This window comes from Anabrus simplex, chromosome 14 (assembly GCF_040414725.1).
Source record: "Anabrus simplex isolate iqAnaSimp1 chromosome 14, ASM4041472v1, whole genome shotgun sequence".
Taxonomy (NCBI): Eukaryota; Metazoa; Arthropoda; class Insecta; order Orthoptera; family Tettigoniidae; genus Anabrus; species Anabrus simplex.
The window spans coordinates 44,835,277-44,858,014 of NC_090278.1; the positions used below are offsets into that span (position 1 = coordinate 44,835,277).

Here is a 22,738-nt window from a genome sequence, read left to right on the forward strand (position 1 = left end):
CACCCATATGGACTATAATCATTATTATTTTTGTTATTATAATATTAGGTATGTGAACCCCATTTCTACTTTTTATAACTAATCACATAATCCTCCACGTGGTGATTCTATTTTATTCTAACCTACCAGGACATCGCTTTACTCACCGTCACATTGATTACAAATAGTAAATTGAACATTTTCTTTACCTTGCTGGATCATCGGTTGGTTACTGCATTCAGTCAGTCCTCGTGTTAATGAGGAACTTATCCCATGACGAAAGCCGTAAGCATGTTACTGGGACCGTGAAATACTCGACTAGAATACATTTTTATTTCACTGGTCACACGCATCAATTTACCACACGTTATTCTTGAAGCTTATTCTATATTACACACTAATTACTCAAATTTTACAATTAGATTATAAACCACATTTAACTCCGGAATAGATGATTCCTCTGCTGATCGCCTCCCGTTAACTGTTTGTCTCCTTGATCCTCTATGTGAATTGCTGGCTACCGTGCACCCTCCTGCTTGTACGAAACTGTGGCTTTAATGAGTCTCTCTTTAAAACTGCCTCCCTCTCTATTTATTTCTGTCAATCCCTAGAGTATTAGTCTATTACCAGACAATAAGCTTCCTTCAATTTCAGCACTTGAGCTTGTTAAATTTATTATACGACTTCATCCCAACTTAATCGTCTAACGATGCAAGTCTGATTAAAATTTATAAATTGCAACTTACAAATGTTTGTTGAGTCGGACACGCACTGGTCCGCGGAAATTTCTCCAATTCCCTTCCTACACAAAGGTGATACCAAATGAGAGTCGCACTCTTATCTGCGTGCTCGGATTGTTTTGTAAGTTAACAGGGCCTAACCTCACTGCTGCCATCTTAACGATGTAGAGGGCGCGAAATTTAAAATCCACGTGCTTTTGACAGCTGTAAAGCTGACAGCTGCTATCTTGACAAGTCGTAACCACGTGCACTTGTTGAAAAAGTGAACGTCGGTAACCTCACTGCTGACATCTTAACGACGTAGATGTCGCGGAATTTAAAAACCACGTGGTTTTGACAGCTGCCATTTTGACAGGTCCTAACCACGAGGGCGCGGATTTTTGAACGAGTGAACGTCACTAACCTTAATGCTACTATCTTAACAGGGGCTAACCTCACTGCTGCCGTCCTAACGACGTAGAGGTGCGAAATTTGAAAATGTAACAGCTGTCAAGATAACAGGTCCTAACCACGTGCACTTGTTTTGATGCGGAACAAGCGAACGCGGCGAACCTCACTGCTATCATCTTGTCAGACCCTAACATCACTGCTACCATCTTAACCACGTAAACCGCGGAATTTGAAAATGTAACAGCTGTTAAGATGACGGCTGCCATCTTGAACCATGTGCACTTGTTTTGCGAGGAATTTTGAAGAAGTGATTGATCTCTATAACCTCTCTGGTATAATTTGATGGGACTTCGTCACGTGCTTTTGTGTACTGCAGAATTCTTCGAAGGGATCCATCCTAACCTTACTGCTATTATCTTGACGGGTCATAGCCAGGGTTCAAACTATAGGGGAATATACTTTAAGGCTAGCTGCCCTTCTCAACATGTACCTTTCCCCGACACAGGGGCCTACCGATTCTAGATTTAAGGCTAGCTGTCCTTCTCCACAGCGTAACGTTACGGAAGTCAGCTCAATCCCTCCTCCTCCTCCTTACAGTTACAGAGATCAGCTCAATCCCTCCTCCTCCTCCTTACAGTTACAGAGATCAGCTCAATTCCTCCTCCTCCTCCTTACAGTTACAGAGATCAGCTCAATTCCTCCTCCTCCCTCCTCCTCCCTCCTCCTCCCCCTTACAGTTACAGAGGTCTGCACAATCCCTCCTCCTCCTCTTCTAGACAGCGTAATGTTACGGAGTTCAGCTCAATCCGTTCTCCTCTTCCTGACAGTTACAGAGATTAGCTCAATCCCTTCTCCTGACAGTTTTACGGACAGATGTTCTTCCCATGGGAGGAAGCCTAAATACACGTTGCTAAGCCTTTTACGCCACTATCCGACCCGTGAAGAAAGTCTCTAACACGTGCAACAACAATAAATCTGTATTACAGATATAGATTCGAACTCTGATCACTCTGATTTAGTCACCGTAACAGAAAAAATCATAGATTCGAACACCCGTTCTCTTTGTTTATCGATATAATAAACATATCTAATACATGGCATCGAACAATGATTACTCCGATTAATAGTAGAATAAAAATACCAACACATACGGTAACCATCTCTTTCTATTACTGTAATGGATTCGAACACTGATCACTCTGTTGAATGTTAGATTAGAAAAAGGAAATCTCTAGAAAATATCATGGATTCAAACCGCCGTTCTCTCTGTCATGGCAGTGAACCCTGGTCACTCTGAATAATAGTAGAATAAAAATACCAACACTTAACTACTATAAAAAATCTCTTTCTATTACTGTAACGGATTCGAACACTGAACATATACGTAGTCTCTTATGAGACGGTCAAGGGCCAATTGCGCAAATTAGCGACTGTATGCAACTTCCTAAAAGTTAGGAATTTTTCTAAGTAGTCTTCTCCTCTTGGCAAATGCTGGTGCAACTTCCTAGTGCTAGAAAAATTCCTAACGTTGTTTCCGTACTCTGGCAGGGTCAGCTTTTTCTTTTGTTTCATATAATATATAAAAACTTTATCTACTTCCTCAAATTCTGTAGATGTATCAGTTAATTGATTTATAAATTCTTTAATATTATTTTCATCATGGAATTGATATTAAAAAAGCTTCAATGATTCTTTTATATTCAATTATGTTTGTTGTAATTTTATGCTCCAAATCTTCTGTATTCATTTTAGTAATTTATATACATTAAAAAAAACTATACAGCATTATTTTCTAACTGACTCACAACATTCCTTAAATTATTTAGAATTTCCATAAACGGAGAAGATTTTTTCACAAAATTTATAACCAACATTGATAAATCGAATTTTCCTGCTTTTACTAACGAATTTGTAAACTCGTTGTACTCATATTCGGTCTTGTCTTTAAATATAGTGTATTTTTGGGTTTCGGGGAGTCGATTTTGGGTAATTTTTGTTGATTTTAGTAGATTTTCGGGTAATTTTAGTGCCATGTTTTGATTATAAAACTTTTTGGAAAATATAAGTAGTCAAAAATACGTAGAAAAAATCAAAATATAAAAAAATACGTAGAAAAATAAAAAAACACAAAATGCCTTCGTAATTTTTGAGTAAATTTAGTGATTTTTCGTGATTTTTGCGATTTTTTGGTGATTTTTCGTAATTTTTCGCGATTATTTGGTGATTGTTCGTGATTTTTAGCGATTTTTGTGTGATTTTTCGGTGCAAAAACACGGTGCAAAACTGGAAATGCACTGAATGTACCACTTAGTAGTGCGGCTATACACAGACTCTCATGAGACGGCCTAGGGGCGATTGCGCAAGATAGCGACTATATGCAACTTCCTAGTAGTTAGGAATTATAACGTAAGTATATCTGCACCAAAAGGTAATAACGACAAATATTTGACTAATCTTCTTATATTTTATTCATTGCAAACTAGACTGGGAGATAGACATTAGTTAGCTCTTTAACTTTATTAATAAAAAATTATGATTTCTAGCAAGATGAGGTTAGTTCCTCCCTGAAAGATGGTGTCGGAAAGGGCAGCTAGACTTTGAACTTTAATCCTCTGAGGTTAGGTGACCCCCTAAGATGGTGTCGGGGAGGGGATGTCGAGAAGGGCTGCTAGCGTTAAAATTATAATCCTCTGTAGTTAATCCATATGGCTACGTCAACAGCAATGCGGTTTAGCCACGTTAAAAAATTTCGCACCAAAAACAAGTGCCCGTCGTTACGACCTGTCAAGACAACAGCTGTCATCTTAACAGCTGTTCAAATCCCGCGTATCTAAGTACTTAAGATGACAGCAGTGAGGTTGGGACCTGTTAGGTAGCAGTAGTGAGGTTAGGTATGTTTACTTGTGTAAAATCCATAGCAAACAAGTGCACGTGTTTAGGACCTGTCACGATAGCACCTGTCATATTATCAGCTGCTCAAATTCCGCGCCCCCTCGTCGTTAAGATGGCTGCAGTGAGGTTAGCGACGTTCACCTGTTCAAAATTCCGCGCCCACGTGGTTAGCACCCGTCAAAATGGCATCTCTCAAAAGCACGTGGATTTTAAATTCCGCGCCCTCTACGTCGTTAAGATGGCTGCAGTGAGGTTAGCGACGTTCACTTCTTCAAACTTCCGCGCCGACGTGGTTAGTACCCGTCAAGATGACAGCTATCAAAAGCTCGTGGTTTTTAAATTCCGCGCGCTGTACGTGGTTAAGTTGGCAGAAGTGAGTTTAGGGTCTGTCAAGGTGTCAGCAGCGAGGTTAGCGACGTTCACTTGTTGAACAAGTGCACATGGTTAGGACCTGTCGAGATGGCAGCTTTCACCTTGAGAGCTGTCAAAACACGTGGATTTTAAATTCCGCGCTCCACGTAGTTAAGTTGGCAGCAGTGAGGTTAGGACCCGTCAAGATGGCAGCAGAGGGGTTAGTGACATTCTCTTGGCCGAAAAAGTGAGGTTAAGGGTCCGTCAAGATGACAGATGTCAAAATGCATGTGGCTTTGTTTATAAAAAAATAGCACGTGGTCCTGACGTCATGTGGTCAATTACCTTGGCCGGGGTCAATGACCTCAGCTGCTGACTCAGCAGGAGAAACGCTGACGCCATGTTTTAGATCATACGTTGCTCTACTACTGTCCATGACTCCAAGAATTGGTGCCATTGCACTGCTGCTAAGAATTATAAGAATCATTCGTGCACATTTTTACAAAATTACAAGCGTCATTGGTGTAATTTCTCCTTGCGGATTTGTAACGACTTACGGAAATTCGCCACTTTCTCTTGGATGAATCTCACACATTTTAACGACGTAGTTGCTTATAATTTGAGCCAGGATTTCCATGCAAATGCATGTTTTTAAATGGGCTGGCTATACTACAGAAAATTTGTAAATATTATTTTTATGGTTTAACGATTCCAAATAACCGATCTTTTTCCCTGCAAGTTTGCATGTTTTAGCCTTTTATTTGAGAAAAATCAAGAATATTGCAAATTTTTAAGATATTGGATTTGATTGCGAATATTTGGACGTTTAATATTGCATAATAAGATTTTTCTTCTTACTTTGGCGCATACATAATGTTAACTTCTATAATAGTGTCTTTGTTAGTGTACAGAATTTGGGACCATTTTTCCACGTAATACAGTATGTATGTTCCTGAGAGACGGAGAGAATGTATTCCTGGCATCCAATGCTACAAACAAATTTAGTACGTACGGTAGAGGTCCTATAATCCATTTAACCAAACACTTTCTTATTTGTTATTGACGTAAGCCGGAAGTCTAATTCTTAGGAATAAAGTGCCCCAGTTATACATTGCTATATATGGAACCTTAAACTGCGCATTACTCACTGACGGCTTAAAACTCGTATCACAGTTCTGTGACGCCGCATCAATGCGATAGCAGTTTACAAACCTCGGTTTTGCACTGCACTTTCCTCCGCTGTTATCCTGGAATTTCCTACCCGGAACTCCCACTCGTCACACGTCTTTGTTATCGCAGCAGGCAATCGTTACCACTTTTTGAGGACATTCAAAAGTGTCTGTAATCATCGCGCGGAGAAGTAGCTGCGGCAGCTAGAGATAGGTTGTAATATTTCGATGATAATAATAATTAAAATCATTAATAAACATATATAAATAAAATTACTCAAAAACTTAATAAAATTAATAAGCATAATTATCCGAAATGTCCGTAGTATGGGCGCCAGTGTTCACCACAATGGATCCCTCGAATTTAGATAAGAGCATGATAAACTGTATATCCCAGGGCGTGTACATAATGCTGCGTACTGGTACATCTGCTGCAGGCCTTACCTAACATAACAAGACTACGCTCCATGAACGTTTGAAGTCCAGTCCATTGCAGCCGTGTCACTCCAGTACCGTGTATCAGCACCACTTCCTTCCCGGACAGTGCGTCAGTTGTAGTTGTAGTTGTAGTTATCTTCCTTCTCGTTCCTTTACAATCACCTCTACAATCACCCTTACAATGTTCCTGGTTGCCGCCGTATGATCAACCTTTATAGACATCAACTCCCCCCTCCTCTCAGATGATACGTCTGGATTGGTGCTTGCCAGCCAATCATGGGTGGTCCTCTTCTCAAGCCCAAGCCCTGAACTACTTCTTCCTCCCAAGACAATAACAAACTCTGGGGTATATTCCATGAGTCACCAAATTTTCCTAATACAACAACAAGCTCATCTCATCAGGCTGGAATATATACATGACTCATGAATTTCCCGACACAAGTACATCACAACAAACACTGGGGTAGCCATATGACTCATTCAAATTACCAGAGTTATTAAAGCAATGTTTTCCCACTCGTGCAAAACAAATTACTCATACCTACATATGTGGATATCTTCCAGCTTACCAATATAAATGGCAAAATATATAAATGAAATACTGATAATAATAATAATAATAATAATAATAATAAATCGAATACTGACAATAATATCTCTAACTTCTACATATAATTCTGGGGTGTGATATATGTACTATCACAAGGTCGTTCAAAGTGATTCGTTCAAATCCTGACTTTGAATTCATCAAACTTATATAAGACACATTGTGGTGAAAATGCAAAAGACGTACAATTTGACCTTACTTTGTCTTAAAAATGTCTTCATTTAACACTCAAGTGGGCGCGCGGTTTGCCATATCGCGAGTGGCTGCGCGGAGGACAGGTGTTCTCCACTTTGATTTGCCATTTTACCCTAAAAAATGTATTTTACCGATCATTATTTTTGTTTTGGATTATTTAGGAATATATTTAACACATTTTTAATAAAAAGGACTGGATTCTACAAAATATTAAGTAAGAAATATACACTGACTGACAGAGCAAATGCAACACCAAGAAGGAGTGGTCAGAACTTTATGCCAATTGCAGGGTAGACTGACGTCACTGAGGTATGCTCATGATGTGAAATGCGCCGCTGTGCTGCGCACGTAGCGAACGATAAATGGGACACGGCGTTGGCGAATGGCCCACTTCGTACCGTGATTTCTCAGCCGACAGTCATTGTAGAACGTGTTGTCGTGTGCCACAGGACACGTGTATAGCTAAGAATGCCAGGCCGCCGTCAACGGAGGCATTTCCAGCAGACAGACGACTTTACGAGGGGTGTGGTGATCGGGCTGAGAAGGGCAGGTTGGTCGCTTCGTCAAATCGCAGCCGATACCCATAGGGATGTGTCCACGGTGCAGCGCCTGTGGCGAAGATGGTTGGCGCAGGGACATGTGGCACGTGCGAAGGGTCCAGGCGCAGCCCGAGTGACGTCAGCACGCGAGGATCGGCGCATCCGCCGCCAAGCGGTGGCAGCCCCGCACGCCACGTCAACCGCCATTCTTCAGCATGTGCAAGACACCCTGGCTGTTCCAATATCGACCAGAACAATTTCCTGTCGATTGGTTGAAGGAGGCCTGCACTCCCGACGTCCGCTCAGAAGACTACTATTGACTCCACAGCATAGACGTGCACGCCTGGCATGGTGCCGGGCTAGAGCGACTTGGATGAGGGAATGGCGGAACGTCGTGTTCTCCGATGAGTCACGCTTCTGTTCTGTCAGTGATAGTCACCGCAGACGAGTGTGGCGTCGGCGTGGAGAAAGGTCAAATCCGGCAGTAACTGTGGAGAGCCCTACCGCTAGACAACGCGGCATCATGGTTTGGGGCGCTATTGCGTATGATTCCGCGTCACCTCTGGTGCGTATTCAAGGCACGTTGAATGTCCACCGCTACGTGCAGCATGTGCTGCGGCCGGTGGCACTCCCGTAGCTTCAGGGGCTGCCCAATGCTCTGTTTCAGCAGGATAATGCCCGCCCACACACTGCTCGCATCTCCCAACAGGCTCTACGAGGTGTACAGATGCTTCCGTGGCCAGCGTACTCTCCGGATCTCTCACCAATCGAACACGTGTGGGATCTCTTTGGACGCCGTTTGCAAACTCTGCCCCAGCCTCGTACGGACGACCAACTGTGGCAAATGGTTGACAGAGAATGGAGAACCATCCCTCAGGACAACATCCACACTCTTATTGACTCTGTACCTCGACGTGTTTCTGCGTGCATCGCCGCTCGCGGTGGTCCTACATCCTACTGAGTCGATGCCGTGCGCATTGTGTAACCTGCATATCGGTTTGAAATAAACATCAATTATTCATCCGTGCCGTCTCTGTTTTTTCCCCAACTTTCATCTCTTTCGAACCACTCCTTCTTGGTGTTGCATTTGCTCTGTCAGTCAGTGTACAATCATGGTAAATCAAACAAAACGTGTATACGTTTGATATGTTATGTTACGAATGTGACAAAAATCTGTATATGTGTATGTTTTATGTTATAAATGACAAACTATAAAAATTAAATATTGTTATTACTTTCTAGTTTGAAAATAAAAATTGGTTTCGTAGTATAAAAAATTAAAGTACATACCTAATTTTCCATATTGGTGAAGCATAAAAAACACAAACGGAATGCTGACACTTTGTAAACTTTAGCTTATTCAATGCACCTTGCACAAACATTTCTCATATGATCAGCACACACCCACCCATGACACTTCACACACTTTTTCCTTGAAGCCTTATTCCTGGCTCTGCCGCAGAGGTAGCACCTTCCTTTCTCAGCCACTCCTCGGGATGCTGGTTGAGGTGGAACTTCTTCCCTGTCCAGTTTCAGCAGGATCCTTCCTCTTGTCTTTATTTCCTGTGGTATCGTCTCCAAACTGATTTGTTTGAAAAAATCACTGCGGATCACAAAGCCAAATTTTTGATTTGTTTTATAGATTACAAGAGCATTTACTCCTCCTACATTCAGAATATGAAAGAAGATTGTTAGTGGCCATCTTCTTGAGTTTCTCGCAGTGTCGTATTGACGACACATTTTCTCCAGAATGTTCACGCCATACTTGGTTTCGTTGTAGGAAGTAAAGACCACGGGTTTTCGCTCATCACCTGTATCTGGAGCGATTGCCACGTTTTCATGCGTAGTTAATATTGCCAACACAGCCTTATTCTTCTTCGGTACGTAAGATACCAATGTACAGCTTGTTTGAAAACCAAACAAACTGGTTTTGACTTATATTGACTTATCAGGTAGAAAGTTTGGGGGAACTCTGCTTTGTTCTTTCTCAGTGTAGCAATCATAGTTACTTTTTCTTCTTCCCGTAGCTCTATTGCGAAGGGCACAGATGCGAACCATATTCCTATTGGTTCCTGAAATAGGCTGCACCGGTCTAAGTCTGACGTGTTGTTGCTTCTTCTGAAAGGGCCGCTTGGTTGTTTCCCTACATACACTTCAAGGTTGTTGTCGAAACCATAGCAAAGATCTTTATCCCATACTTTGCAGGTTTACTAGGCATATACACCCGGAAGGGTGCAACTAGCTGTTCATCAATGGTAAGATAGTCGGCTGGTTTGTATGCATTCTTGCAATTGAGCAGGAACATCTCAAAGATTTCTCGAAAAGCAGCCAGTTTGTCAACAGATTTCCTTTGATCTCTGTTGTGTACGTTATCAAATCTCAGACAACGTAAAAGAAATCGAAAGCTCTTTGCGCTCATGGTTACATAAACAGCCTCTACTCCCGTGCCGTGTGAATTATCCCACATTTCAAATACGTTTCTTCTTCCAGCCTTCGAAACCCCAGCAATGCATAATATACCAATCAACGCAGGAATTTCTCGGGAATCAGTGGGCCTAGCATCCCTTTCTCTGACAAACTGAGGGCGAATTTTAGCTATGTAAATGTTAGTACAGTCAACTATTTTTTCACCATTTCGTCATCAATAATACACTGTAACGCAGCTTTTCTAGAGTGACAACATTTTTCGTAGACCCTTGAGGTCCTGGGCGATGAAAAACGGGTATAATGTTATGTCTGGGTGTACGAGAAGTCTGGGCAACTTGAGGTTCTAAGTACCACCTCGATGTGCGATCTTTTCCCAAATAAAACTCTGGGTTGACGAAAGGACCGGGCCAGGAGGAGGAACTGCTTCTTCTACTACTTCCATTTCCTCAGAGTCGTCAGGAACATCAGCTGGGCTATCGCCTGCATTGATTTCATCTTCTCTACTCTGTGTCGTATTCCAAGTGGTCTTCTTCTCGTTCATCTTCATCCTCTATACCTATCCTCTGTCTCATCTAGCCAACGGCGAACCTGTTCTCGTTCACTTTCACTGGTCATTATTGTTATCACGCATAAACTATTTCAATTAAACCGTTATGACGTTCAAAACTATGAAATTAAAAAATACCACAGCAATATCCGAAAAACCTGTAACGCCAGTGGGCGCGCGGAGGACAAGTGTCCCCCACTATTGCACAGCGCAAATAAACACGAGGTCACGGCGACAATTGGCGAGCATAAAAGCTGACAATGCACTGACGGGCGGGCGGAGGGTGAGTGGCCGCTCAAGATCACGAGTGTTGCCAACCCTTGTAGTCCGCGCGCCCACTGGAGTGTTTAGTAGGCACCTGTCACTTCTTGCGATGTAGAAATATTATTTTCTGTGTTTAAGCATATGCTGACAGATAAACTTATGAGCTTAAATCAAGACAATTTGCAGAAATTGCGGTAGTTGTTGTACAATGTTTCAAAAGTAACTGATTTTTGATAGTGCATGTTTTCCAGTTTATTGTGCATGTGTTACCATATGATAGTGCTTGAATGCATGAACATTTTGAGATTTGATATTGCATGGAATTCCGCGCTCTACTTAGAACTAATTATCAAGGTTATAATTTTGCACTTAAATTATCACCAAAAATATTGCTAATTACAGGAAGACAAGAGCACTGTATTTCGTCTTTAATTCACCTCCGAGTCGCAAAAACGAACTTATTGGAATTATACTCCAGTTGCGCGATTGAAATTTTCGATATTACGATTGGTTGATATTGCCTACGACGCTTTTGACGCAGTGCAAGTTGGACCAACCACTGTGACCAGGTGTTTACGGTATCTCTTTATCCTTATTTTAAATCTTCTATCCTCGTCTTTACTGCAGGTATGGCTGCTTTGTTCCGCTGCTCCGGTTTCCCGTGGGAAATTTTCAGTTCGAGTTGTCACCATGCGGCTCATTGATTTTTATTGGAGGCTTTTATGACTTACGTGCAGCGAACATGACTCACCAAGTACGAAGGATATTCTTGAGTACTGGGGGGTCCCTTTTTTACTTTTCAGCGACATGTCTGTACTGAATTCACTGTATGTAGTTTTCATATATCCAAACATACTAAATTGATAAAATTTTCCATGAGCTTACTCGCCTTATGGGTGCAATAGGCCCACATAATTATGGGAAAGTTAATATTTCTAGATTATTAAATGTTTGTCTGCATTCCGCTCTTTAATGTGTATGCGTCATTCGTTGAGCCCCATTCAAAATGCAAACGTAACGTAACGTAAACTTAAAATTAACGTTAACTTAGAAGTTAGCGGCCATGTTATCTAACAGAACCATTCACAATGGGCCGACGTAAACTTAACTGCTAGTACGTAAAATTAAGGGATTGCAAACTCCAAGCTCTTGCGGTTAATTTAACGTTATGTTTAAAAAAGCAGCCAATCAGAGCAGACGTAAACATTGTATTTTGTGCGCGATATAATGACTTCCTTCGACGAAACACTTGCAGTTCTCTTTCAAAACAATCTTTATGTGTATGTATGACAAAAGGAAAAAAGAGTTACAAAGAGGCTGTACTGAAAAAGAATACGTGGAATTAAATATGCTGTAGCAATGAAATCTGATGATAAATGGCGGGAGACAAGCTCGCAGCGCTGGCGACCGGACGGGAGACAATTCCTGTCATAAATAAAACAGTATCCCTGTATATATATTTCTTAACATTATGACAGACTACTAGATTACGAAAACGATGTCATCCAAACATCTCATCAGAGTGTGATAACTAGGCGCATAGATGTCGGTAAAGGAGACCTTACACTTCTTTTTATTAGGAGAGGGGAATCAAATCGCAAGATAGTGTCAAACAGTTCAGACATGTACCTACAAAACGAGCTGATGAGGGTCATTTCTTACAGTGCATTACCGAAATCGCTCTCAAATAACCTTCTTTGATTCAAGGGATAAACCCATTTTCTGCACGGTTGTTTAGTTCGCCTTTCCATGTACATAAAGTAGCTCTCAGGGGTAAAGCAAGAGATGTCTGAAGTAATATGAATTCCGCTACCACGTTATTTGATTCCATAGAGGTATTAAAATATAAAACTGCGAGATAGCTTAAAACTCGACTTCCGTACTAAATAACATGACAGTGTTTCTGATTGGCTGCTGTGTACACTTTACGTCCATGTTACGTTCCTCCATTATGAACACCACAGATTTTACGTTAATTTTACGGTTACGTTTGCATTGTGAATGGGACCTTATAGTTACATAAAATCTTCCCCTGCATTTGTCGACCTGGTCTGCTCGTTCGGAATGCAGAACTGTCCAGGCACGGCAGATTCTCTGTCCGCTCTTTACCTAGTCTGTATCAAACACCCCCTTCGTAAAGCATATCTCCTCTTCCTATAAACGAGTACCGGTATTTGCCCCGATTTGCAACTTTATCTTCATATTATGATCGTGCCTAAAGTACGGTACCAACCACGACAATTTCTCCAAATAAGTAAGTTGTTGCATTTTATTCAATATGAAACTTGTTGAAAACGGACGGAAAATTAAGTTTTTCTTCTTTGCCCTTGACTTCCCTTCAAACAGCAGATAATTTCGCATAGTTGGTAGCGGCTGGTGATAACAAAGGTTCACACAAGCCTTGTACGGTTATATTTCGAGACACATAGTGCTTTTTTTCAGAAACATCGCTTTCACTTCTTCTACAGTAGTTGCTCTGATTATCAGATGTGAGCACGGATGAGACTTTAGACAGCTCTGATTTATCCTGTCATTGATGTGGGTACACGACGAATGCTATGATCTACAAAGTCTGTCAAGAAAGATGACAGGAGTTCAGACACTTGGTTACACCAAATACAGTACAGAAAATACGCGACACGTCGGATTTAGCCTTGTTAAAATGGGAGAAAATTCACAAGTGGCGCTCCTAGTTGCTTGACCTGAAAATTCGCGCTAAATTCAAATATCAATGGAAATGTATATACGGAAAGGGATAAATAAATTACGTCTAGAAAGAAGATATTAACTTCAAAGTTGCTAAAGCAATTCTGGATAAATGAATTAAGAATTATTTAACAGGTTATTATTTAAAGACTGAAATTAGACATATAATAAAGATGAGAAATGAACTGCTGTGAATGAGCTTGATCTTTCATTTATGCATTACTTTTTTAGCATTAGAATTCCTACCTGAACATGCACGGCTAGATTTTTCTTTTGTCTCATTTAAAAAATATTGTATCATATTAAAAGACTTGTCAACAAAAATATCGGCACATTTCTTACACACATGATTCAATGAATTTACATTTAAGATCTGGACAATTTTCCTTTTAACTTAAAGCCTTCTAACAGAAAGAAAATATATAAATTTAGCTCAAAAACATTCAAACTTTCCCTATAAGCAATACTTTCCATTACATTATGGTAAAGCAAATTTGCATCATCATATTGTTTCAACAAAATATGTACATTTCTTGAATCACCCATATTTTCTTCAGTGCTAGACAACGCATTACGGCATTCCAAATGGGGAACTTGGAACACAACCAGCCACACTCATATGCATATGTATGTTACTGAATTAAATCAAACCCACAGATCACACCTACAACAACACATCGGTATTGAAGGTTAACTGCTGCACTATACAATAAAATATGCGTATTATATTTTAAGCCAATTAAAATATGGGTCGAACGGGTCAGAAGATTATGAAGTACTATAAAAATCTCTTTGTCACTGGAAGAATATATATGCAAACACAATATTACTTACATTTTCTTGTCACGAGGGAGACTGAAGAAAGACTGCGCATTCTTCTCTACTTCATAGTTACTTCAGCCAAACACAGCACACACCTTTCCCCTCATGTTGATAGCAAGGAATGACACACGCTACTATTTAATTATGTCAACTCACTGAAAACTCATAAATAATACCGGTACTAAAAACTTCACACACAAATACACGTGCTCTTATGACAGAATCAGTAGTTCTCAGGTCAATCCGCTAGAGAGAGCTCTCATAGCTGTCCCTCGATATCTGCCTGAGTGTCGCGTACCGTATTGTCTCTACTGTATTTGGTTACACGCTTTCATTATAAGTTGTGTAAAACCAAGAATTTCCGTCAATCAGTCACCAGTACGTTTTACCGGTACTTGAAGGGACGAATCTCTAACAACCTTCTGCAAAAATCAAAATGTGAGTTTATTATTAATATAAGTTACATTTGGTCCTATTGTTGGAACGTCAATTGTTTCTGGAAGACAAAAGTGGATATAGGGTTAGTGTGGACATGAGGAAAGGAGGTGTTGTGCTTTTACCCCCAAAACGAACATTTAAGAATACCGGTACTTCAGCTTATTCCAGATATTTTCAGGGTACGGTAGCTGCTTCATGACGCCACGTGATTCAACCCACGATCGACTGAGATTCGAAACTCGGCCGTCTGGGTCAGCTTTTGTAAGGTTGTATTTTAATGTGATTATAATGTTATTTGCTTTACGTCCCACCAACTACTTTTACGGTCTCGGAGACACCGAGGTGCCGGAATTTAGTTCCACAGGAGTTCTTTTTACGTGCCAGTAAATCTACCGACACGAGGCTGTCGTATTTGAGCACCTTCAAATATCACCGGACTGAGCCAGGATCGAACCTGCCAAGTTGGGGTCAGAAGGCCAGCACCTTAACCGTCTGAGCCACTCAGCCCAGCTTTAATGCGATTATTAAAACATTCTGAAATACATACAATAATGACAAAACTTCTTTGCTTCGAACGTGGTTAATTCCAAGTTGATGGAACAGACAAAGTAACTTAATCGAATTATTCAAGGTATCGAATTAGACACGTTTCACTTATTTTAAGCGTCACTGTAGTGAAATAGGCAAGAAGGGGCATGCAGTTTTACAGAAAAAGCAAAATAATAAACATTCGAAGATATTTTGCAGCGTCAAAGTAGCCTAGGTACAAGTGCGTTCAATAATTAAGCAGCATCATACCTTTTTTTTTTTTTTTTTTTTAAGCAGAATCCCTCATGCCCGCAAAACGCACATATGTACAGTAAGACAGAAATTGATGTACTGTATATTTAAACCAAACTCGCGGCTTTTGGTAAGTACAACACTGTACCTATGCACCATGGTTGATCTATGACAGCAGGTACAGCACTTGGTGAAAACAAATGTAATTCTGTTGCTTGATACGTCCCACCAACTACTTTTACGAGGTGCCGGAATTTCGTCCTGCAGAAGTTCTTTTTCGTGCCAGTAAATCTACCGACACGAGCCAAGATCGAACCTGCTAAGCTGGCTCTACCGTCAGCCACTCAGCACGGCCAAAACGAATGTTCTGACGGAGAAGGTAGAATAACAGGATGCGACAGTTCCCAGAATTTAACAAATAAGCCCAACTAACTTGCATTCCTTTCAAAAGTTTTATATTCGCAATATTCCGGTAACGCGGGCAAATAAAAAAGAAAAACAACAGTTATCTAATGGAGTTTTACTTCGAATTACATGAAAAATAATCGAATTACAAATTACTTTTAGCAAAAGTTGTCTAGGAATATCAAAGTGACCTACTGTAGCGGTAAGTTCAAATATTATTCCTGACATGATTTCTAATTTAAAACGTCAAACTAATGAAGTTCGACTGTAATATGGTCGGGGTCTTGTTTTAGTTATTTATTTCAAAATGTATTTAATAAAGTTAAATTAACATTTAATAATAGAGGAACCAACTCATAAATATTCTCAAGGCCTCGTAGGACGTAATAGACTACTCTCAGATAGAAGCTGCCTCAGAGTGGAAGGGAAATTTGTTGGCACCGTATTGGAAAGTTGTGTAAATTACACATACATTTTTGTGAAATCTCTGAAGGAAGACGCCTCGCTTGAACCGGAAGTTTCGGAATTAATTTTTTCGGAAAAGTGAGGAAGAATGAGCAAATTGCTAAGAACTGTGTAGACAGCAACTGACAAGCTTGTGATTGTGCTGTTATTTTACCAGCCGAGGTAGCTACAATTGAGTAAGAGCTATGTTGGCATACCATATAACATTTTGTCGAAGTTTCCCATATTTCTTCTTGATTTAATCATCACAATTATAATATACATAATTTATTTCGTTGAATGAATTCTCTTTCTAGGTGGGCGATAAGAAGTACACCTTCCTAAGCTTAGGGGAAACACTCGACGGAAGGCACTATGATGCATGAAATTCAAGATACGGAGGTAAGCAGAAAATATATTTCAAAGTTTATTCCTTGTGTACAGATCTGCTAGTATTTTGTATTCAGAATGATTGAACTGTTCGGGTTAGGTCACACCCGTTGCATAGTAGAGTGCTGCAGTCAACCTGGTGCATTGAGTCATTAGGATATCCACATTTGGGAAGTAATTGAGTAAAAGTAATCGAAATACTTGTAATTATTCCTTTTTATAAAATATAAGTTTTACTCGTAATTTACTTCGTTACATTCCTATAATAGATATACATCACAAGGAAGCAGAAACAGAAAATAATAATGTCATTGCCTTTACGTCCCGCTAACTACATTTACGGTTTTCGGAGACGCCGATGTGCCGGAATTTAATCCCGCGGGAGGTTTTTGCGTGTCAGTAAGTGTACCGACACGACTCTGACGTATCTGAGCACCTTCAAATACCACTGGACTGAGCTAGGATCGAATCTGCCTAGTTGGGGTCAGAAGACCCGTCGTAGCCACTCAGCCCGGCCAGAAACAGAAAATAATTTAGTGTGATAAAGATATTACAGCAGCCTACAGATATTCCCGTGTAGAGGTGAGACTTTAAGAGCCAGTAAATGACAAATTATTTGAAATGCTGGAAGTCGTCAATTGAAATAATAATTATTGGAAAAAATTATTTAAGGTGTTCCAAAGTATCATGCTCGGTCTCGCTTAGTGATGATAGCCACTTCTTGTTTCTGTGCTAAAAAAACATACAAAATGAAGTAATATCTTTTCCTTTTTTTTGTTTTTTTTTGCAAACTTTGTTATCATTGCACCGCCATGTGAAACAAGGTCAATGATCTTGTTAAGGCAGCCCTTCCGTGGAGTAATTTTATTGCTTACTTGTTGAAAAAGTAACGCAGCACAGTTACCGAAGGTAATTGCACACGTGCCGTTGTTTCACAGTGATTCTGAGCAGGAATCCTGCAGTTTTCTTGTTTTGTGCTAAAGAAAGGTATGAGTTTATGTACTGATGACCATACTGTCCTACTTCGTGATTTGTTCTTAGCGACTGCATCATTTCCTTCAATAATGCTACCACTTGTCTGCAAAAGGAAGCAAAATGTCTTTGCATTAAGCGACTGGTCATAGCTTTGCATTCTGTGCTTGAAAGTGGACAAAATTTGAAATGATTAATTGTTTTCCATGCCAAGATCATCAGCCTGCTGAGGTTAGGTCCAGTGAGTTGGTTAGCCCGTTAGTCTCGACAAAGGCATTGGTCTATACAGATCACGTTTGCATGGCAAGCAAACGGGTTCTAGAGGAATAAGACCCCAGGTTAGGCCCCAAAGTGGTGTACAGGTCCCTCAACCGTTGGTCTGCTTTGCTTAGGTCCACCGAGTGTTTAGGTATGCGTATATTAGTTTATCATGTTAGATTTAGAAATGGTTGGCAGTGACAATTGAAGACCTTGGTGTTAGAAGGGAATAAGCTCACAGTTTAACATTTTTTTAAGAAGGCACAAAAAAAAAAAATTTAAAAAATCTAGACAGGGTATTTCATTCTATCATTTATACGGGTTGGATAAGAATCTGAAGTTTTGCTTGTAGGCATAAAAGCAACAAAGGTAATTAATTAATTTTGAAAAAAATCAGCAAATTTTGAAATTTACTTATATAACTTTTGCGCCAAAGTATGAAAAAATAACTATATAACCTGTTTTGGTCTACTTTAATGGAACTGTTAGTAGAAAAGTATTATGTACACACATGCTGTAAGGTATATTTTATTAAAAATACATATTTATAATTATATCAAAACTTCTGAAAAAGATATTAATATAGTTTCTTCATTCATATGTAAATGTAAATAATATATAAGAAGGAATCACTCTCGAGTTAAATGAGTCACTCTTTAAGGAGAAGAATCATCACTTTTGGAACACAAACACAAAGATTCACTGCGATGGAAGTTTCATTGTATCCTTGAGTTCAGCATACTTGATGGGCTCAGCAGTGAGTGTTACTTGCTGTCCAGGCTTCATCACTGTAAGGCATCTGATGTGCTTTAATAGTAGAAAATATAATATGTAGATATTATTTTACTCATAACATTTTTTTTTAGGAACATTACCTTTAGATGAATGCGATAGTTTTGAACATGATTCTGTTAAACATCAATAACTCTGAAATTCAATGGTGATGTTTTCTTAACCTGTATTTTAAATTCGTCAGGTAAATAAATTTTTTCTCTTTTCCTGTTCTCAGTGCAACCAAAACATCGGTCACAGGAAGCTATGGCCTGGTTCTAGAAACCAGTGTACAACATTTTCAAATCTCCCCATCCTTATGCAAGCATGAAAATATATTGAGTCTCTATATAAGGATCAAGCACATTGTCAAAATAATAAGAAATCACTTATCCTTTCTATGCTGTGCATTCATCAGACATGTAAAAATGTGCAGTTTTATGTTTTGCAGAATAAATACGAAAGTTATACCTCAAGATGTGGTGAGAATAAAAGGCAAACAAGAGTGTGTGTATTTGTTTCATCTTCTTCTGTTTTGTTATTTAATGGTTCATGGTGTGGGTTACTGTAGTCACGTCCTAGTTCGTGAACCATGGGCAACGGTTGAGTAGCATAGTAAGTGGTCCTGAGAGTCGGGATACCAGTTGCTATGGAAAGGGAGTGGGCATCTCGGACATATTCTGAGTCATGGCCCGCCTTGTGCTCAGGCGGCTAGGACTATACAATCCACAAGTGGTCCATAACCCGTTGGAGGAGAGATCCACACTTGGACTATGTGTAAGTAGGGTAGCATCCTGCTTCATGAATTTACCGAGCTCAGAACATTTTAAGCAAACCTCAGACCTATGGGAGTAACGGAGTCCAACTCCCATTTGACAGGCGAGGGACTCCTTGGAATCAGCTTGGCAAACAAAATGGAATTCGATGGGGAGCTATCAATATTAATGGGGCTTATGGAAGAAAGAAAGTAGAACTGGCTGAGTCAGCAAAGAGGATGCATCTGGATGTGCTAGGAGTAAGTGATATTTGGGTAAGGGGCGATGACCAGGTAGAGATTATAAAGTGTACTTGACGGGTGTTAGAAAGGGAAGAGCAGAGTATAGGGTAGGGCTATTTATCAGGAATACCATTGCATGCAACATAATTTCTGTTAAGCACGTAAATGAGCGAATGATGTGAGTAGATTTAGCAGTTGGGGGAATTAGTACGAGAATTGTCTCAGTGTATTCACCATGCAAGGGTGCAGATGAGGATGAAGTTGACAAGTTTTATGAAGCATTGAGTGATTGTGCTCAGGGTCAACAATGAGGGTAGGATAGTGCTAATGGGCGATTTCAATGCAAGAGTTGGAAATAGAACTGAAGGATACAAAAGGGTGATTGGTAAGTGTGGGGAAGATGTGGAAGCTAATGGGAATGGGAAGCTTTTGCTGGACTTCTGTGCTAGTATGGGTTTAGTAGTTACAAATATATTCTTCAAGCATAAAGCTATTAACTGCTACACATGGGAGGCTAGGAGTACCAGGTCTATAATAGACTATATCTTAACCAACTTCAAATGCAGGAAATCTGTTAGGAATGTACGAGTTTTCCGGGGATTTTTCGATGATACAGACCACTATCTGATCTGTAGTCAACTAAGTATCTCTAGGCCTAGGATAAAGAAAATGAAATCTGTCTGCAAATGGATAGGGGTAGAAAATCTCCAGGCTAAGGAAATTAGACAGAAGTAGGCCTACATGGATACAATTAGTGAGAAGTTTCGAACAATAGACAGTAAGCAGGTTCAGGATATAGAAAGAGAATGGGTGGCATACAGGGATGCTATAGTAGAAACAGCAAGGGAATGCCTAGGAACAACTGTGTGTAAAAATGGGAAAAGGCGAACATCTTGCTGCAATGATGAAGTGAGAGCAGCTTGTAAATGTAAAAAGAAAGCTTATCAGAAATGCCTCAAAACAAGGGCCAAGGTAGACAGGGAATTGTATGCAGGTGAAAGAAACAGAGCGATAAAATAGTACCATCATGCAAAGAACACCGTAGGTTGCATCTACTTGTGCGTAGTACCACTATGTTAGGTGCGCAATAGTTTTGTGATTAGTAGCGATTGCGTGTGAATCAGGAGGTGGATCCTACAGTATCTGTGATTCGTACCCCTATATGAGTGACACCATGGTTCTGCCTTACCTATGCTCAGTTCCCACCATGTGAGGAATTACCGTGGGGTAGTACGAGTCCCTGTAGTTAGTCCACTTATGTGAGGAATGCCATAGGTTTGCATTGCCTTTAAATAGCGCTGCAATGTGCAAAACACCATAGGTCTGTGTTACATGTGCGCATTACACTAGCTGTGAATAGTACCATAATGTGTGGAATACCGGGAGTCTCCGTTGCTTTTGATTAGTACCACAGCATTACACATAGCATGGTTCTATTTTCCTAGTGATAAATACCATTATGAGGCGCTGATAACCTCGATTTTGGTTTCGTTTCGACTATAAGCATAATCGATTCAGCATCGTGCTATAGAAGCAGTCCCTTGGTCAGTAATACTATTGTTTTGTGCCAGCTTCTGTGCATGTGTGGCACTGTGGGTCGGATCCACTGAGCATTTTAAATTCATATCCATCCATCCTTTCATTCTTCGTCCTCACGCTTTGATTTCTGGTCAGTGGTGGATTTTGGTCTTTTAAATTGTAATTTCATTTCATCTCATTTCGTACCATTAGGGGCCGATGACCTCGATGTTAGACCCCTTTAAACAACAAACATCAATCAATCACATCAATCAACCTATAGAATTGTAAGCCATAATGCTAAGCACTGGGTATATTTAAGTTTTATGTGAATTTGTATATGATGATGCTGGATTTAGAATGTTAAACTAGTAGTATTTCTTGTAATATTTTCTTTCTATGGAACTGCTTCTTGTTGCTGTTTGGTAATTATGTTTACTTTGTTATCATACTACTGTAAGTGACGAATGCCACTGGGATATTTCACAACTGTGATGTATTCGTTAAGAATAATACCTATTACCTGAGATTGTGATAATCAGGCTTTACATAATTATGCATTAAAAAATGCAAAATATGCACTAAAATGTCAGAACATGCATTCTAAGAACATAAATCTGCTATCAGTTAGCAAAAGATTAATATTATTGAAATAAATGTTACAATTTAAACATGATGAAAATGAAAAAGTTACAAGCCATGTACCCCATCTTGTAAGAACTGGTGAAGACGGGAGCAGCACATTACCAACTGTATCCAGAAACATATTCTTGCGATATGGAGTCTTCAGATATATTATTTCCACTGTAGAGGTCAAAATGCTTACTTCAGGAAAGAAAGCCAGGACTGCTTCAGCAACTTGAAGTCCATGTGCTGCACATGAGATGTGTATCATCTTGGCATATAATATCCCAAGATCTCCCATAGCTTTGCATATGTAAGTGCAGGCAACGAGAACATGATGGTAAAAATGCATGGTGGCCACATAAAACTAATTACATTACTGAAGATTGCAGAAATTGTTGACTGATTCACCTTATTGTTAGGTAACACATCCATGGTTAGTAGATATGATTTGTATGTCTCTCTCTCTCTCTCCCTTCTTCCTTTTCTAAAATTGCAAGCTCAAAGTTAATTGCAGGTTTCTTATCCACATCTCTTGTTTCATCTAGCGAGACCCAAATAAATTTTCCAACAGCCTTTTCCTTAGTTTACTAAGTACCACTTTATAATGCTCAGAAACGTAATTCTTCCTAACTTGATTCATCTGGGAGTGTTTGTTTCGGATACTACTCCGCATTGTTCAGCTTAGCCACGAGAAACACTTAACACATATAAACTAAAGTTGCTTTACGTCACACCAACACAGATAGGACGAGGCATCCGTTTTTTGCATAAAAGTGCAAAATCGCAAAATTTTTGCTAAATTTTACAAATTTGGCTCAAAATGCAAAAGTATTTACATTTAAGCAAAATTGGAAAATAACTGACAACATTATGTGGAATTACTCTTTGATTCAAGAAGCATAACGAAATGTGAATTAGAAGTGTTTGTCTGTTAGGTCATCAGCCCAGAGGCTGGTTGGATCTTCATTTAGCACCACCAAAGGTTATGTGGTTATAAGGAAACCGCAAAAACCAATGGCAGCACCAAAATGAGGCGTACTAGGCAAGACGAGGAGTGAGATAGTTTGCCATT

General features: G+C 39.8%; 1 protein-coding gene across 2 annotated transcripts in view; it reads left to right on the forward strand.

The window, feature by feature from the left end:
- Positions 1-16,081: 16,081 nt before the first annotated feature.
- Positions 16,082-22,738, forward strand: part of LOC136885264 (zinc finger protein OZF) — a 199,902-nt gene continuing 193,245 nt past the window's right edge. Inside the window, exons 1-2 of one of the 2 annotated variants that reach the window (XM_067157746.2) lie at positions 16,082-16,330; positions 16,451-16,535. In XM_067157746.2, the coding sequence (XP_067013847.2) occupies positions 16,509-16,535 (27 nt within the window). In that variant the 5' untranslated portion in view covers positions 16,082-16,330; positions 16,451-16,508. The remainder of the gene's footprint in view (positions 16,331-16,450; positions 16,536-22,738) is intronic. The other variant, XM_067157748.2, reaches the window with a different exon arrangement.